The 19,461-nt window shown below is 45.2% G+C and overlaps 1 protein-coding gene across 1 annotated transcript in view; it reads left to right on the forward strand.

Moving 5' to 3' along the window:
- Positions 1-19,154, forward strand: part of SLC16A10 (solute carrier family 16 member 10) — a 115,172-nt gene extending 96,018 nt beyond the window's left edge. The window contains exons 5-6 of the mRNA XM_084775108.1: positions 11,842-12,070; positions 12,867-19,154. Of these exons, the coding sequence (XP_084631234.1) occupies positions 11,842-12,070; positions 12,867-13,099 (462 nt within the window). The 3' untranslated portion in view covers positions 13,100-19,154. The remainder of the gene's footprint in view (positions 1-11,841; positions 12,071-12,866) is intronic.
- Positions 19,155-19,461: the final 307 nt, after the last annotated feature.

Consider the following 19,461-nt stretch of genomic DNA (forward strand, 5'->3'; position numbering starts at 1 on the left):
AATCTAACTCACTAGTGAAGGTCTGAGGAGTATAAAGAGAGAAGAGCTAGTTAAAGACCTGGAATGTAACAGTGGTAGAGAGCTTGCCTTACTCCCACAAGGCCTTGGCCTTTTTCACCCCCAGCATCGCTAGAAAGTAGTTTTCTTTAAGTGGGTAGATAGACGGATAGACAGAGAGAGGCAGATAGAAGGAAGAAAGAGAAGAATGTCCCATGCAGGGAGAACACATGGACCACAGATGTGTATACATGTATGCCTGGGAAGCTGGATATTTGGGTGGCATAAAGGAAGAGCAGTCGAGGCTATAGCTGGAGGAAGGCCAGTTTAGAAAACATTTATGGGCATGAAACATGGTGAACTTCCATCAGCGTAAGTTCAAGGCCACAGCCTGCTCTACATAGCCTGCTCCAAGCCAGCCGGGGCACCCAGCAAGGCCCTACTTCAAAAAGCCGAGCCAAACAAACATAAAAATGAAAGGGGAGGAATTTTATTCTTTAGCCTATCTCAAGCCATTGAAGGGTTTTAGACAAGGGACTGACTGACATGGCTAGTGTTTGGTGAAGATCAGGCTGGCAGCTGGAAGGAAAGAATGGAGCGGAGGATGGGGCAAGAGCTGAGATAGTTACAGAAGGCCACACACTGAATGCTCCTCATATTTCACTGAGCTAAAATGTCTAGAATAGGCAGATCATTAAAAAGGTGAATTAATGGTCATTGGGGGTTGGGGAAAGGTGATGGTGAAAATAGTCTAAGCTAAGATATGAGCGGCAGTTTAACATAAGGCAGGTAGATTTTAAAGCATTAGTTAGAGGCAGTGGTGCTGGCTGGTGGTGCTCTTCACCTGCCAGAGGCTTAGGTTCCATATCTGGCGGGTCAGTCCAGGCTGTTTGCTTTCAGATGGGAACACGGGGGACCTCAAGGTCAAAGGTCCCGTTTCTCTAAGGAGCAGCTTAGCGTGCTCAGGGCAAGGCCCATGAGCTAGGTGGGGGGCTCCCGTTCTCACTGGGGGAGGTAGAAATGAGTTTTCCACAGGTGTTAGAGTTAGCTCTTTTAAAGTGAGATTGCTGGTGTCAGGCAGCAGTGTAAACTCAGGAGTTCCAAACGCCTGTGATGATAGCAAAAGTGTCACTGCCCTTTGTTAAGGTGCCATATGCTCAAAACTGGTTGGAAGGCAGGTCAGGTGAGACACAGGCCCTAGGGTGGGGGTTCCTTTGCCAGAGGTCAGCACCAATCTCAAGGCGATGGAGCAAGCTTCAGTGGCTGCCAAGGCAGCTCTGCCATCACTGGCAGTCAAGCCCCAGCATCCAGAAGTGATTCTTCCCCAGAATAAATAGTGAATTTCAGATGGTCCAGGTGGAGGAGTGAGAGAGCAAGCCAGCTTTTATTTGTGAATTTATAAGCCTTGAGCAGTGGGGAGGGGTTTGAGGGTGACTGTCTGATTCCATAGGGCTGGAAGAGGTGCCAGGGATACTTGATCTACATGTAACGAAACAGCCCTATCGTAAGAGGTTAAAGCAGGACTTAATTATCTTATGAGTGGGGGAGAATCTTCAGGCACCGCTAAAAGGTCATTGGTTGAAAGCCAAGACACAAAGGCATCTTATTAGTGTAGGATGGATGTCTCCAGGGATCCCCACATGCTTGCTGAACAGGTTACTTATCAGGAAATGGTTTGGCCTGTAATCTTTCCTGAGGGCTGAGTGATGTTCTTTAGGAGATCTAGGGTCTCCCAGATCAGGTAAAGAGGGGACCACTCTGAGAAAGGGAGTCTATCATTTCTATTTATTTATTTATTATGTATAGAGTTTTGCCTGCATGTATGTCTGTACACCAGAAGAGGGCACCAGATCTCATTATAGATGGTTGTGAGCCACCATGTGGATGTTGGGAATTGAACTCAGGACCTTTGGAAGAGCAGCCGGTGCTCTTAACTTCTGAGCCATCTCTCCAGGCCTGAGTCTATCATTTTTATACCGAGCTCAGAAGCAATCCGGGAACTCTAGACTTCAACGTTAAAAAGCAGGGTTCCACAGGCTGGAAACCACTGTTGTAGTCTGGGTAGGAAAAACCCAAAGCAAAGACATTGGGATCCAACAGCAAATCAGAGGCGCAGAGGACAGGTGCCCGATGGAGCCGTCATGCTGTCTGAGGTCTGCTGCCTGCCTAGTGGTGGGGGTGGTTTTACCATCTTGTGAGATCAATAATTCAGTAAGTCCAGGCAAGACAAGCTTTGTTTTTGCCACATTCATGTGTGGTGCTTACAAAGTAGCCAAGTTGAGCTTGGAGTTGGTGGGTGGGTAAGAGCATTGTGGGACTACTTGGGCCTTCTTGTGCTGCAAGGAGACTGAAAAGAAGTGACCAGGTTGGCAGAAATACCTGGGGATGGAGTGCTCCTGGGACATGAGTGGGTAGCAGTATCAGGAACTAGAGAAGTGACTGCAGTAAGTGGCCTTTGGAGACCACCCAGATGAGTCCATGGGGCTGTAGACAGCTATACCTAAAGGACAGAAGAGGAGAGCCAGAAAGATTTGGACATTAATTGTGAGACATAGCGTGAGCAGTCGCATTCCAGAGGTGAAGCTGGGAACGGGAAACTTCGTGGAATAGCTGCTTATCGCAGCTAAGACAGCTTCCGTCAGTTGGCTGTACGTCACGGCAGGCACCCACACACTGAGCACATTGAAAGCTAGGTGATGAATTGAGCACTCCTCATGCACCATCTCCAGTCCTTACCCCAGCCCTTCAAGGAAAGTACACTTCTTTGCTTCTGTTTATAGACGTGAACACTTAGGAACAGAGTCGGCCTCGCTGTGGGGTGCAAGCAGACAGTCACAGGCCAGAGCCTGTTACCCAGCTAGAAGGAGGTGGAGACAACTACTGGTCTTCCTCTCCTCCTCCCAGCAGTGCTGGGAGTAAAATGGAGCCCCTCACTCATATGTATGTACTCTTTTATAAAATGGAGAACCAAGCTGGGCATAGTGGTGCACACTTAAATCCCAGCACCCGGCAGGCAGAGGCAGACAGATCTCTGAGTTCAAGGCCAGCTTGGTCTGCAGAGTGAGTTCCTGGACAGCCATGGCTATGTAAGACCCCGTGTTCCATGCATGTACAACCCTCTTCCTAGGCATCCCCACTCCCGCTACGCACACACACTAGTGATCACTGCTGGGCATGGGAGCTCACACTGTGATCCAGTACTCATGAGGGAGGAATGCCACAGGCATGACGTCAGCCCGGGCTTCAGAGGGAGACCCTGCCGCAAACACAACAATGGGAGTATTTATGTATTTTATGATAATCATCCCGCCCTCCATAATACCTCATGGTAGGCACACTTACCTAGCAATTTGCTGACCTATTGGTTTTGCTTTCTAATGTCAAGGGGCCCTCTTCTGGACATCTGTTGTACTGAAGACTTGCATTTTGTTAAAATAACTCTTAATACTTCCCATGCTCTTAGATATTGGCCCAGGTAGACAGATACAAACAAGACAGGGTCCCTAGATTCCTAGAATGTGTGTGTGTGTGTGTGAGTGTGTGTGTGTGTGTGTGTGTGTGTGTGTGTGTGTGTGTGTAGGATGAGTAATAGGGAGGGAAGTAAAAGTAGGAGAGAAAGAGCACTTGCTGTTTGGGGCTTTTTTTTTTTTTTCTTCCTTGTTCTGTTCAATTTTCATAGGTTGAGGTAGTATTTTGTTATTTTTGAGTCAGGCCTTGCTATGTGGCCTTCTATTTACTGTGCAGCTCAGGCTAGCCTCATTTGCTTCAGACTTCACAGTGCTTGGATTACAGATGTGTACCAGCCTGACTGTGTGTGATGTCATCCTGATGACGAGGCGTCTGTGATCCAGTAGGTGACAAGTGGATGATTATTTCAAAGGAGACAGGGAAGAAGAACTATACTGTATCCAGGTTTGTTTGTTTGTTTTTTTTTTTTAAGTCTGTGAAGGGTTTCTTTCCCCCCTAATTTAGGGTTGGTGGCTGATTGGCACACAACTGTTGTGTAAACATGCTCAGATCTGCCTTGAACTTGTCTTGGCGCTGGAGGGCGAGGTAGAAGCCATCTTGGAAGTTCACCACCTTTATTACCTAGATAGGTCTCTCGCCTGCCTACCAGGGAATTTCTCTAACACCTATCCCTTGTATGGACGCCATGTCCATATGTGTGGACACAAATGCCCTGGGACTGTCGGGTGCACATTCTGGATGGAGTGCAGTGTAGGCTGAGGGTGAGAGAGATTGAAGAGAGCCACGAACTACTGTGTGCGTTTCTCCAAGGTGTGAATTGTTAGGAGAACACATTCATGGGCCTCATATGTAATTAGAAAACTTAAAACCGTGTTCTCTTCTGTTGAAACAGACTGAACTAACTGGTCAGTGCTGCTTATGCTGTTTTTCATTTTACTTATTACCAACATATTACATGAAGGTATGGACTTTACCAAATATTTTAAGATAATATTCAAATAATTAACTTTCCCCAGACCAAATAAAGGACCAGAGGCCCCAGAGTCTCCTCTAGACTGGCACTGCTGTGAATGTGGCCTGTTCTGTGGAGAAAGACATGTTCCCCTCACTCTCCCTCTCGTGTGAAAGACTTTAAAAGGACTGAAGGCCCTGATGGGTCAGCAAAACCCAGCCATTTGGTCATGAGGCCTCAGCAATTCCGTCTAGTTAGCCTAGGCTGGCCAAGATGGAGCTGCTTTCTCTCTTGGTGCCTGGCTGGAGGCTGTGTTAAATAAGTATACAAAGGGCAGCGTTTGAATGCAACTGTGCCCACTTATGTGCCTGTGCCCCAGAACACCTTATGCTTATGCAGGTGTCACAGAGCTTCCTCCTGAGTCCAGTACCCAAGCAGGATGGCCAGGGTTGTGCCTCCACCACTGTGCTTAGGAGAGCAGAAAAGGCTCGTGCAATGGCCCAAATTATTTACCTTTCAAACTGGGTTCCATATTGACAGATCATTATTTGATCTTTTATTTGTACTTGGTATTTATTTGAAAGTGGTGAGGAAGTACTGACACTCCTCTGTGGACCATCTGTCAAGGCTTGACATGTGCTTCCTGTGGCCCAGGTGTCCGAGCACATAAGGGACAAATATTTATTCCTCTCAGCAGTTACATTCTAACCAGCTTGGACATGCAATCTGGCAAGGGGCGTTGTTTCTCATCACTGTAGTTACTGATGATGCCTCAGAGAGAGTAAGGGTGCATTCTGGAGCCAAGCATGAGCCACCCTGGTTCTGGAATATAGTTTGGGTTACTCCAAATCCTGTGCTCCAAAGTGGCTGTGTTTGGTGAGGTTTTTACGGTAACAGAACTGTCTGAAATCCAGTCACTTTTCAGATGCATTGGAAACATTAGGCAGGTGGACTAAAGCAAAGTGAGAGAATAGAAGCTCCAGGCCTCAGGACCTGCCTGACGGCATTCTTAGCATTTGGTCAGTGGTACTGGTACCCAGAGGAGCATTTACCCAACAGCCACAAAGATGTTATCTCACATACGGAAGAGGGCAGGACGTAGCTACTAAAGGCCTAACAGTGGCCTAACGTCATCTGCCCCTGACTTGTAACATCCTAAATTCGCCAACATTGTTAAAGTTCTAGTAAGTTAGTCGGCCTTGAATGTTCTGAGGTATGGGGAGACGGCTTTTTCGCAAGAACTTTCCTTCAATACAAATAAGGTGAAAGAAACTAGGTATTTTTCGGAAATGCTTAAGGAATATCTGTGTGAATCGTATTAAGGACTTTAATCCTCAAAGGAAAGTTAAAAACATTATTTCATTAAATTAATAAATCTTATCTTTTTTCATTCTATATGCATGAATATTTTTTTCTACATGTATGTCTGTGCATCACATAGATGGCTGGTGCCTACAGAGGCCGGAGAGGGCATCAGAGTCCCTGAAACTGGACTTACACATTATTGTGAGCTGTCGTGTAGGCACTGGGACAGAACCCAGGTCCTCTGGAAGAGCAGCCAGTGTTCTTAACCACTGTGCTGTCTCTAAGTCAGTTTCAAGTTAATAAGGTAGGCGTATGAGTGCATGTCTGTATTCCTGTACTCAGAATTCTGGGGCAAGGGGATTTCATGTCTGAAGTCAGCCTGGGATGCATTGCTACACTGCCTCAAAAGAGCAGCAGCAGTAATGAATCTTGTCAAATAACTGAGAAAAAAAGAACATAAGTCAATACAATTTAACTTAGGTAAAGGTTAAGAGATGTCTCAGATATATAGAGATTTAAAAATCAGACAAACAAGCTGATGAAAGACAAAAAATATTTAAGAGGCAAAAAATAGAGAAATTGGGGAAACCACCAAAATTAAAGTGCCTGGATCTCATTATGCTACATTAAGTTTTCCATGAAAACATTTCTTATTAAGCAAAATTGAGTATGCCAGACACTGTACAGGATTGTCAAGTGCCAACTACTTATTAGCTGCCGATGTGCTAAGTTTAAATTCCAGAGCTGGTTTTCTTGACAGAAATTAGTATTGAACAGAATAGGAAGAGAAATAAGATGTGTATGTCTGTCCTTTCTATTGTAACTATGGTGAGGTGGCTGGAAATTTGGTCTATGATTTTACCAGTGAAAAGCATTGAGTTTGAAGCAGGCACGATAGTTCCTACCTATAACCCCCAGCACTCAGGAGATGGAGGGGAATGGTGAGGGCAGGGCCAGTGCAGGGCAGGGCAAGCGAGACAGACCAAAATTAATTAGGATAGTTTAACTTTCCTGGAGTTTGTTTGATTGCGACTGTTTCTAAGACTGTTCATATTTAGGCCAGGCAGTGGTGGCACATGCCTTTAATCCCAGCACTTGGGAGGCAGAGGCAGGTGGATCGATGTGAGTTCGAGGCCAGCCAGGTCTACAAAGTGAGTCCAGGACAGTCAAGGCTACACAGAGAAACCCTGTCTCAAAAAAACAAAACAAAAAACCAAAACAAAAACACTGCTCATGTTTATATTCTTTCACAGTTATGGACAGAGCAAAATATATCTATGGCTAAGAATAGTAGGCGTTGTCCACCGAGTCTGCTTCGTCTCCCAGTGCCTGCTGCTGCTGCGTCTTCTTGAGTAGAGACGAGAGGTTTTATTTAGCTCACCGTTCTGGAGACGGTGAAGTCCAGGAGTGTAACGTCAGCTCCTGGTGTCACTTCTCGGTACATCTTAATATAGCAGAGGCATCACATGGTGACAGAGCCTGGTTAATTTTTTTGATTAAAAAAAATCTCTACGTCTTCACCTACTTGCTACCTCCTAGACATTTTGATTGCATTTAGGCCTTTCTGTCTGAAGTATGAGAAGGCCTTTTGCTTGCTCTGGATCGTAGAGCTAGAGCCTGGCTGTGTTGGTTGGTTTTAAGTCAACTCGCTACTCTCGGTTGAGAAACTGCCCCTGTGGCGAGGCACACCTGACAGGAGGTGTCTTGACAGGTGATGTGGGCAGTGCCCCCGTGGGCGGGTGCTCGTGGGTCGTGTAAGCTGAGCAGGCCAGTGAGCAGCGCTCCTCTGTGGCTTCTGCTTCAGCTACTGCTCTCCTTGCTTTGAAGGGCACTGTGATAGGGAACTGTAAGCTGACATAAGTCCTCCCTTTCCAAGATGCTGTGGTCCATGACATAAGAGAAAGCACAACTAAGACGGACTGAGACAGACCTCCTCGGCCTGATTCCTTCAAGTCCAGTAATTACTCACTACTGTGAAATTACACACGTGTTTTCCTTGAGAAAAAAATATGATGATGATGATGATGATTATTATTATTAGTTTTTCGAGATAGGGTTTCTCTGTGTATCTTTGGCTGTCCTGAACTCGCTTTGTAGACCAGGCTGGCCTCACACTCACAGAGATCTACCTGCCTCTGCCTCCCAAGTGCTGGGATTAAAGGCGTGTGCCACCACCTCCCAGCTGATATTTCAAATTTTTAAAAACAGGAGAATAGAAGATTGTTTTCTTTCAGAAAGTTAGTATGGCGGTGGGTTTGGTGGTACACACTGTACTCTCAGCCCTTTGGAGGTGAAGGCAGGTAGACTGTGTTCAAGGCCAGCATGTGTATTCTCACTTGTCTGGTACCTGTCCTACCTTAGGTATACAATTATGGCAACATCAAGACTATACCATGGGATCTGCCACCATTCCCCTCCAAAGAGAAAATGTCAGTATGAAGTGGCAGATTTATTTTCCAACAGCAAGCTCGGAGTCTCAAGCCAGTCATAATGTTACTATAAAGCCATATTTTAGTGCTGAAGAAACATACTCAGCTATATGATACGACAGTGTCAGAGAAGTAACTAACCTGGACTGTAACTGTCTTTAAGTGCGTTTCTCACTGCTATGTTCTTGGGTAACTTACGGTAAAGGTATGAAAGCTGCTTTTCCAAAGGTCACTTTCAGTCATCGTTCTTCAGGGGACAGCTAGCCCCCGAGATTCTGTTCCTGCCTTCTCACCACACACTGCCAACCGCCACACCAGCTCCTCTCTCATGGCTGCAACTGCCCAAGTCAGGTCACTTACCAGCTGAACTCTCTCTGTCTGTCTGTCTGTCTGTCTGTCTGTCTGTCTGTCTGTCTGTCTCTCTCTCTCTCTCTCTCTCTCTCTCTCTCTCTCTCTCTCTCTCTCTGTCTCTGTCTCTCTCTCTGTCTGTCTGTCTCTCTCTCTCTGTCTCTCTCTCTCTCTGTCTCTCTCTCTCTCTCTCTCTGTCTCTGTCTCTGTGTCTCTGTCTCTCTCTGTCTCTCTGTCTCTGTCTCTGTCTCTCTCTCTCTGTCTCTCTGTCTCTGTCTCTCTCTCTCTCTCTTTCCCTCCCTCTCTCTCTCTCTCTCTCTCTCTCTCTCTCTCTCTTGAAACTGCCCTCCATGGATCCTGCTCCATTCTCAGGATGGGCATCCTTAGTGCCTTAAGGCTGTGAGCAGCTTCCCTGATATGCATAACCAAATTTGGTATGGTGACAATTTTTGTCAATTTGACACAGCCTAGAGTGGCCTGGGAAGAGGGAGCCTCAGGTGAGGGATTTCCTTTGTCAGATTGCTCTGTGAACATGTCTGTCGGCATTTTCTTGATTAATGATTGACGTGGGAGGCACTCTGGTGCTCCATATTTGACCACCTCCCCTTGGTGGGGAGCCCTGGTGGCACTCAAAGAAAGAATAAGCAGGCTACCAAGATGAGACTTCATAGCCTATGACCATATAGTGGGGGAGGAGGTCCCCCTCGGTCATAGACCTAGGGGAGGGGAATAGGATGAAAGTAGGAGGGAGGGAGGAATGGGAGGATACAAGTGATGGGATAACAATTGAGTTGTAATCTGAATAAATTAATAAAATTAAATTTTTTTAAAAAAGAAAAGAAAAGTAGCTAAGCAAGCCAGAGGGGAGCAAGCCAGAGAGCAGCATTCAGCCGTCCTCAGCTTTAGTTCCTGCCTCCAGATTCCCGCTGGAGCCCTTGCTTGGCTTCCCTTAATACAAGAAACCAGGCCCTCACTTTATAATAACAAATTTAAGAGGCGTCTAGTGAACATAAAGCCTAATGTACCATTCTGCAGAAAGGGACATTATAAAGGAAAGGCAAAGTGGCTGGTGTGCCGATGGGTGCAGGGCAGTGGCTCTTAGAGTTCCTGGTCTCTAGAACTCCCTGTTCTCCTTTTCCCATCAGCTGCCAGCTCAGGACACAAAGCCTTAGTTAGTGAATCTTCTGGGACACTGCCTTCAGCTTCCCAACTCTGAGAATTCCAAGACAAGCATGCAGGTGCTGGACCGAGAAGGCAGCACCTCTTGCTTTTCTGTGACTCCTTGATGAGCTCTAAATGCACGCATACTGAAAATAGACCAGAATGATCTGCTCCTCATACTGCTGATTGTTTCCTGGAGTACAAGCCAAATGAAGCCTTTGCTCCCTCCGGGTTGCTTTGGTCCTGGTGTTCATCACAGCAACAGAGAATCGAGGTTGGACAGCTGTATCCTCTAAGTGTGCCAGTAAGGGCCTACAGGAATCAGAAGTGACGACACAGTGATGCCCACGGCTTCTGTTTGCTTCTCATCTCTGTGTTGCCCCATTGTCACTGGAGGGCACCCCACAGGAACCTCTGTCCACTCTGAGCTGCTGTGCGTGTGGCGTGGGCCCAAGTTCTAGGCTAGTTCTGTCTGTGTGCCTCGGATGTGTTGACTTTTCCCAGCACTGCTGTCTTTGCAAATAAGACAAGGTAATGTTCTCACAGAGTGATGTGGCCAATGTAAACTGGTTAGGGTGGTGCCTGGAGCTTGGCAACCTATAGTGTGTGCATAAACTTCTGACCATCCACTCTCTGCTATGTGCAGGTGCCTTCTTCTGAGTGTCCACTCCCTGCTATGTGCAGGTGCCTTCTTCTGACTGTCCACTCCCTGCTATGTGCAGGTGCCTCCTTCTGAGTGTCCACTCCCTGCTATGTGCAGGTGCCTTCTTCTGACTGTCCACTCTCTGCTATGTGCAGGTGCCTTCTTCTGAGTGTCCACTCCCTGCTATGTGCAGGTGCCTCCTTCTGAGTGTCCACTCCCTGCTATGTGCAGGTGCCTTCTTCTGACTGTCCACTCTCTGCTATGTGCAGGTGCCTTCTTCTGACTGTCCACTCCCTGCTATGTGCAGGTGCCTTCTTCTGACTGTCCACTCCCTGCTATGTGCAGGTGCCTTCTTCTGACTGTCCACTCCCTGCTATGTGCAGGTGCCTTCTTCTGACTGTCCACTCCCTGCTATGTGCAGGTGCCTTCTTCTGACTGTCCACTCCCTGCTATGTGCAGGTGCCTCCTTCTGAGTGTTCACTCCCTGCTATGTGCAGGTGCCTCCTTCTGAGTGTCCACTCCCTGCTATGTGCAGGTGCCTCCTTCTGAGTGTCCACTCCCTGCTATGTGCAGGTGCCTCCTTCTGAGTGTCCACTCCCTGCTATGTGCAGGTGCCTTCTTCTGAGATTGTCCACTTGCTACTATGTACATGTCCCTTCTTCTGATTGGTTGTTCAGGCTTTCCCAAGGCCGAAGACAACTTCCAAGAATTGTTTCTTTCCTTTTCTCATGAGGTCCTGGGCCTGGAACTCAGGTTATCAGCCTTGGTGGCAAGAACTCATCCTGGCTGAGCCATCTCACTGGCTCTTTGTTTTATTTCTGAGCCCTCAGCATATAGCTCAGGCTGGCCTTAACCCATTGATTCTCCTGCTTCCATTTCTTGGAAATAAGAGTATAGGCGGCACACGCAGCCAGTTGGCCAGCTTTAGCTATTTCTTTACAGGTCACTAGTGTCGGCTCTCCCTATTTTCTGTGCCCACTGCACTTTACATATATGACTATGGCATCATCTAAATATTTCATTTGTACTTATTTATTTAATTGTCCTTTCCAGAACCTAAGAGAAAGAATTAAGCTTATTTGCTGCGTAAACCTCTATATAGCATAACGCTTACCAAACAGCAGGCAAAGTCAGGAGTTTGACTGAATTAATTACCTTAACCCTAAGATGTCTGGTGGCTGAAAATAAATATTCTGAACCTTAATGCTGAAGTGCCCAGATATAATATGTAGTATTTACCTATAAAGCATGATGGTGTCATGGGTTAAAAAATAATCAAGGACTTGAAGAATAAATGTGGGCCAACAGCACTGACCTCTAAAAGCTTTACAATATCTTGTCTAAATATTAAATATATGCATATATAATATATTTATAAACTAACGAGTGTGCAGGCTGGGAAGGAAAAATTACTATATAAAATGGTTACATTCTTGTTCCCTCGTGAAAGCAGTAAGGAACAACGAGAGGTGCTCAGACAAGTTGATTCTGTGTGGACTCAGGAGGAAGCAGCGTTAACGTGAAGTCTTGTGCCCTAGGTCCTCTCCTTTTTCTTCATTGGCCTGATGTCCATGATGATTCCGCTGTGCAGTGTCTTCGCGGCCCTCATTGCTGTCTGCCTCATCATGGGCCTCTTCGATGGATGCTTCATTTCCATCATGGCCCCCATTGCCTTTGAGTTAGTTGGTCCGCAGGATGCTTCCCAAGCGATTGGCTTTCTACTTGGATTCATGTCTGTACCCATGACCGTAGGTCCTCCTGTTGCAGGTAAATATAACAGTTCTATAGCCATTGTACTTATTCATGGCGCTTTCTACGCTGGATCCTAAGCCTCATTTATTTTTGTAATATATTTAAACCTCATTCATTTAACATTTAAAATGTTACATACTAATAGCCCATTGTATGCTTCTCCTCATTGTTTGTTTGTTTTGTGTTGTCTATTTGTTTGTTTTTCCAGACAAGAGCTTTTCTGTGTAGCCCCGGCTGTCCTAGAACTCATTCTGTATATTAGGCTGACCTCGACCTCAGAGATCCGCCTGCCTCGGCTTCCTGAGTGCTGGGATGAAAGCCACACGCCACCCGTCTTCTGGCTCCTTCTCAATTTTAAGAAGACTATCTATTGACAGTGGATTGAAAACGTTTGCTGGGGAGTATTCTTGGAGTCATAGCCTTTCATGTTTGGCAGTTCCTTGTTAAAGCTGAGTAAGATCAACTTGAGGTGTGGGTAGTTCAGAGAGCTTGGCTCTGCGTGATCCGCCCTCCTTCAGCTGAGACAAGAGCTGTTACACCATGTGTTTGAATATCCCGGGTAGCCTCTGATAGGCTTGGGAATGGCAAAGTCTAGTTGCAAATATTTTCCACAAGTGGTATTTTGGTACAACCTATATATTGTGTGGTAAAATTTAAAATAAGAGGTTTTCTTCTTCTTCTTCATCATCATCATCATATCTGAAAAGGTTTGCATTTCAAATCTGTCCTCTGAGCTGGGCCTGCTGTCACTGTGACTGATCTGAGAGCCAGACTTTCCTCTCTTTGTGACAGCTGCTGTCTCCGTTTCCAGGGTTCCTTCATGACAAACTGGGCTCCTACAACGAGGCCTTTTACCTCGCCGGCATCCCTCCCTTTCTTGGAGGCGTTGTGCTGTGTTTAATCCCGTGGATCCACAGTAAAAAGCAAAGAGAGATGAGGAAAGCCACCAGAGGGGAGAAGATGGAGAAAATGTTGGAGAACCAGAACTCTCTGCTGCCAGGCTCAACTGGGATCTTCAAAAAGGAATCTGACTCTATTATTTAATGCCATATATACCTCCACCTGGCTGGATTTGCTTTTGAACTTTAAGCCAGTTTTCCTTTTATATGAATTTCAAATTTCTTATTTTTTTAATCATCCTTGAAATAGCACAAATGGGAAATAATAACCTTTATGACCACAAGGACTATTTTCTCTCCCCACATAGCTTTGATATTTTTAGGAATCTGACAGAAGAGACTGTTACAGGCAAACATGCCTGAAAGCCAAACGTGAGCATTCAAAGCTCTCTCAGTAAGGAGCAGCCTTGGAAGCCTCAGCTGCTGTCAGCTGCAGCGTCCTAGGAGCCGCGCTGGGTGGGGGCAGCAGTTTGGTGCACACCGGAAGCATTTTGTTGGTTGCTTCAGTCTTCAGTTCCAGTTGCTTTCTAATGCATTTTGGAACTTTTTTTTTTGCAAAATTTAAGCCTGGATCCTAGATAATAAGAGGCCAACCTAAACCTCAAGTCTGTTAAATGATTTCAGCTATGAAATTCGGAGCTCCTGACGTGCTGCAGTGTCGAGGGACCTGCTGGGAGCAGATGCTACTGCATGCCCACAGAGGACGCGGGAGATGGCAAGTGTCCTCTCACAGGCAGCAGTCAGGCGTTGCTTCCACTGACCCTCGTTCCCTTTGGTTTGTAGTGTGTTTTACTCCCACAGCCGGAGACACCCCACATTTCTGATTTTGTGTAAACAATATAGTAAAGCAGAATGTATGGAAGAGATCCTGACAATTTGAACGCAGAGTTTTTCTGACTTCTGGATTTATTAGCACTGTATCTAGGCGTCTTATTGAGCATGTCACCAGCTGGTGGGATGGATACAGCTTGTAGGTAATGAAGAACTGTTCTATCCATTAGAAAAACATCTGATAGAAATAATTGCTTAAACTGACTTATGGAATGAATGATTTTAAAATGTTAAATATACTTATAGAAACCAACCCCTAAATTTTCAAAAAAAAATGCTTAGCAAAAATTTACATTTGTGTGTACAATGTTGTGCCAGTGACAGGGTTATATTGAGGGGCAGGGGCAGGGGCTTTCACTCTCCGGACGTCGTGGAGTTTACTTCACAAACTGAGAAGAAACTCCAATGTTACCAAGCGATAGAATCTCTCGATACATATTGTGTATGCACCTCTTCTGTGACTGGAAAATTAATGTATTTATTTGCCATGTGCTCTGTATTAATTCCCACCATTTCCCCCATTTGTGTCCAGACCGTTGAAAGCAAGCTGTTAGCTTTGAGGACCAAAAATTAAAAACCAAAGTTGGCCTGTGACCATTACTCACTTATTAAAACAGGAATACATTCTTATAGCTTTGAAATTATATTTTAGACCTTTAAAAGTTTGAGTTTAAAGTATATTTAAATCATTAACCTAGATAGATATTAAGTCATAGCTGAATGTAGCTTGCTGGTTCATATGAAAAGAATATTATTTTTCCCTCGACATTTCCAGGAGCTGTCTAATTCTTAGTTATCTGGAAGATGAAACTTAATCTTATTATCTCACTGCCTGGTTTTTCCCCTTCTATTGCTGTTAAAATGGCGGTCCTTCCTCTCTGCCCCTGTGGACAGATGGGGCTGCCTGGAGAGAGTGTACACTTGTTCTTGTTGGGAGGGAGGGCAGAGGGTGGGGCAGGCAGGGCTGTCAGTCGAAAGCCTGAAGCCTTTCTTCCTGGTAACAGCTCTCTTGCCTATCATCTTGGGAGAGGTCACAGCCTACATGCTAAGTGTACACTTTGTTTTAATGGGTTTAGGGTAATTGTAATTTATTTATTATTTATTTATTGTGAGATGGAGTCTAAGTACATCAGACTGGCCTTCAACTCTGTCCCGCGGCTTCAGGCTTGTGTCAGGATTGCAGGGGTGGGCTGCCATGAGTGGCTATAACTTTGATTTTTGAAGGCATAAGCTTACTGTGCTATATACACAGGTGTTTTCTTTGTTAAGACAGGGCCTCACTAAGTAGCCCAAGCTGGCCTGGAACTCATGATGTAGCCCAGGCTGGCCTCAAACTCACAGAGCTCTTTTAGGTTTTTTTTTTTTTTTGAGACAGTCATGTTGTGTGGCCCAGAAGCTGAGACGTCAGAGCCTCTGACTTCAGCTTCCTAAGTGGAGGAACCACAGGTGTGTGGCACCGTGCCCAGCTCCAGCCTACTAGTCTCAGTTGTTTTTCTGTCTTAAACTGAAGGGTCGACGGGCGTGGTGGCGCACACCTTTAAACCCAGCCCTCGGGAGGCAGAGGCAGGCAGATCGCTGTGAGTTCGAGGCCACCCTAGTCTACAAAGTGAGTCCAGGATAGCCAAGACTACACAGAGAAACCCTGCCTCAAAAAAACAAAAACAAAAACAAAAACAAAAACAAAAACAAAACCCCAAAAACTGAAGGGTCTTTGACAGTTTGTTTGCAAAAGGTTCTCTTTCAGGAGGAAAGATTTAATTTTAACCGTATTATCCTTTCTTGTTCTTTTCTTTCTTGTTTTAGACAAGGTTTTGCTCTACAGCCCCTGCTGGCCTGGAGCTCACTGTGTAGACCCTGCTGACCTTGAGCTCACAAAGACCTGCCAGCCTCGGCTGGGATTTAAACATTTAGAGAACAATTTGAAGCCTGCTGACAAAGTACATTAGTAAGCTTTCACTTATTCCTCCTCAGTTGCCTGATGTCATTTTTGTTAGTGCCTTAAAAAGCGAAGGCCCTGGAGAGTTGGCTCTGCAGCTAAGAGCGTTTTCTTGCTTTTAGAGAAGACCAGAGTTCAGTGTCCCCCAGTTACACGGTGGCTCACAACTGCCTGTAACTCCATTTCCAGGAGCCTCAACATCCTCTTCTGAGCTCCTGCATACACATGGCTCACATCCTTACACTCAGGCATATACACGCATACGTAAAAAGAAATATTTAAAAGTCAACAGAAACGTGCAACTGAGATCATTGAAGCTGTCATTATAAAACATTAGGGGTGAGGTTTATTGGTTTGGGGTTTTTAAAAAACAATTTAGGGTCTCGTTCAAGGGTGGCAGTCTATTTAACTGAGCTGTACCCTCACCATAGGGGTTAATATAGACATTGCTCTGCCTCTAATTTTACGGAGGGAGCAGCTCTAAAATGAAAATCTTACATTGTAAAGATTTTTAAAATGTTTGCCTTTCAAACTTGTTTTGTTTTTGAAACAGGGTCCCAGTGTGTCTACCAGGCTGGCCCAGGGCTTACAACCCTCTTGTCTCCGTCTCCTTCAGTGGTTTCTGGTTTGCCTGTTTGCTTTTGTTTTGTTTTGCTTGTGAGACAGGGTCACCATGTAGCCCTGGCTGTCCTAGAACTCACAATGTACACCGGGCTGGCCTCGAACTTACAAAGATCACCTGCCTCCGCCTCCTGACTGCTGGGATTGATGCTGTGCCCTACCACTCCTGGCCTCTGTCTCCCTGAGTGTTGAGATACAGTCATGTGGGGATAGCACGTAGGAGCGAGGTGCTGTTTCCTGAGATGTACAGGGACCATCACAATGCGTTCTGTCTTACAGAATTCTTTCACCTCGTCTAACAGTAGCATAGGCGGCAACCCACAAGTCTCTAACCTCATCTAAACACAGGTGCCTTTCAGTTTCAGTGAGTTCTGGAAGAGGAGTAGCTTGACAGCAGAGTCACAACGCAGCTTGTACGCTGTCGAGACTCTCAGCTCAAAATAATGTTGAGACACCGTGTTAGAACTGAGAAGCCAAGCAGGAGCCTGGGAAGGGTGGTTACTCTACAGTATGTAACCTTTCTCAGCGGCTATTGACAACTTTAAGTTATTTTTAAAGATTTTATTGTATTTATGTATATACATGTTTCTGCAGGTTCCCACAGAGGCCAGAATGGGCCACCGTAGCCCTTGGAGCCAGAGTTTCTGGCGTTTGTGAGTCGCTCCATGTGGGTGCTGGGATCTGAACTCTGGTCCCTCTGCTAGAGAAGTGAATGTTCTTTCTCTTGCCGAAACAAGGTCTCCCTATGTAGCCCTGGCTATTCTAGAAATCACTGTGTAGGCCAGGCTGGCCTCTAGCACAAGAAAGGTATTTGCCTATGCCTTTCTTGAGCTGGCATTTAAGGTGTGTGCCACCACACCTAGCTGCTGTAAGCACTCTTACCTGCTGAGCCATCTCTCAAGCCCCATTAAGTGTTTTGGATGTGTGTGAACATGTAAATGTTTCTACCAAGATCTTCCCTAATGGGTGAAGGTGACTTTCATAATATAGTCTGTACCCACAATGTTGTCTTGAGGACCTAGGGTTTATTAATAGTGTTGTATTTTGACTTCTCACAATGCTGGTGCCTCTAGTAAAAATTGCTATAAAGTTTCATATTCCTTTCAAAATGTTTTCAAGTAAACAGTGTGTGTGTGTGTGTGTTGGCTGCATGGATGTGTGTACCACATGCATACAGTGCTTGCAGAGCCAAGAGAAAATATCATATGCCCTTTGCAGGAATTGTGAGCCACCCTGTGAGTGCTGGGAAAAAAACTCGGGTCCTTTGCTAGAGCACTATAACTATCAAGACACCTATCCAGCCCCCCTGCCCCTCTTTTTTTCTTTTTAAATACACGTGACACAGTGGAAAATGTGTGTAAACAACAAAACCATACACGTATTTTGTACATGCATCTGAGAAATTTTGCCTCTGAAGCTATTGCTGGTTTTTGTTAACACTTAAGATTTAAGTTCTATTTACAAGAAAATGCTCGCCAAATTGTAATGAACATAGCCTCCCAAGAGAATAACTTTAAAGAAAATACCATCTCAGTGATTTCTAGCAAAGAGTGGGCCATTTAAAATTATTCATGGATTGAGGAGCTAGCACAGTGGTAAGGCGCTTACCCCGCATGCTCAAAGCCCCAGACTCACTTCAAGAAGTAAAAGTAAAAAGAAAAAAAAAAAAAAAGGCAAGTAATAGCTTTTAATTGGATTTGGCCAAGGAGATAGTTTGGTCATTTGAGCTATTTAACTGTTTTTCAGCCTAAAGTCTGTTCTCTGGAGTCATTGGTCTTAAAATTTGGGTGAGTTACTTGCCTAGTTTTTTTGTTTTGTAATTTGGAAAAAAAAATCTTATAACTATGATTGCTCATCTTTTAGATTTAACATAGACTAAAGCTGTCCACAAACCTCAGCACCGTCCTTGTGACAGCGTCAGACTCACCAAGGAGTGTGTGCAGGTCCCAGTCCACGTGCTCTGTAAGCAAGATTCAGACAACGGGACGTCATGGGGTTTAGTTCAGCCCTCCTTTCTTTCACAGACTTTGCCTCAACTATTTTTTATAAGAATGGTAAAAATAACTCATTACCACTGTTGCCTTTATACCTAGAAAGGCCATGTGCTCTCAGCTGACTCTGCTGGGCACAGGCTGATCATCATGAGTTCCGCGTGCTGGGGTCTTACTGGCTATATTTTGTAGTTCCTCCTGCGGCAGCCATGAAGGCACCGCGCCATGCTGGATACCTTTGCATCGTATCAGCTTCTTCCACCGGTCCATTTGAACTTGAAAGTTATAGCTACAACAGATTGAACTTTGCAGTATTAAGAAAAAGCCTGGGCGTTCTAAGTTAATCTTGGCATCTGGCCTTCTTGTTTACTTATTTTATCTTATGCTGATCTGAAAAAAAAATGTTTAATTATTTTGTATGTTTTGAAAGTTCAGACTCTCTTGGCAAAACCTAATATTCCAAATGCACCTATTGCTTCATGTGTGAGCCTTCTCCCTCCCTTCCTCCCCACACCTCTCTCTCCCTCCTACAGCGGGTGCCAGCCTACCCAATAGCTGTATAAATATAGCTGACTGTGTGAAAGGGTCCTGCTGGATTTGACCAGCGTGGGGATTTTCCTAGTTTTGAGAAATTGTTCCTTTTAGAATAATATAATTTATAATTGATTTTTTTTAAAAATGTGATTTATATATTTAATATATAGATAACCAAAACCTTTTAAATGAAGAGTGCTTTGTAATTTGGAGAATACAGTCCTTTTACTATGGGGAAATGTGATTTTCTCAGTAAATGCAATAAAATTTTTACCAAATTTCTGTAAGACCTTGTGATTGTGTTTATGGAATTCTGGGGCAGGGGAATTACTGAAATGAGCAGTTGCGTTGAAGAAAGGTAAAGTGTATGTGTGTTTTTATGCTGTGTCTCCCCAGTATGTTTTGCTATTGTCATTTCTCAGGGGAGGGAGGGATTGCCTTGACGTGCTCTAACAGTGCTGAGGGTACTCCCAGGCCTCACCTCCCACTGCCTATGCCCAGCCCCGGCAGTTACTTTGAATGTCTGGTTTTATTTCCGTGACTAGCATGTGGCCTTGTGGCTCAGTTCTGTACCTCTGAATTAGGCTTCCAGAA

The sequence above is a fragment of the Acomys minous genome, assembly GCF_964271855.1.
Source record: "Acomys minous genome assembly, chromosome: 3".
NCBI lineage: Eukaryota > Metazoa > Chordata > Mammalia > Rodentia > Muridae > Acomys > Acomys minous.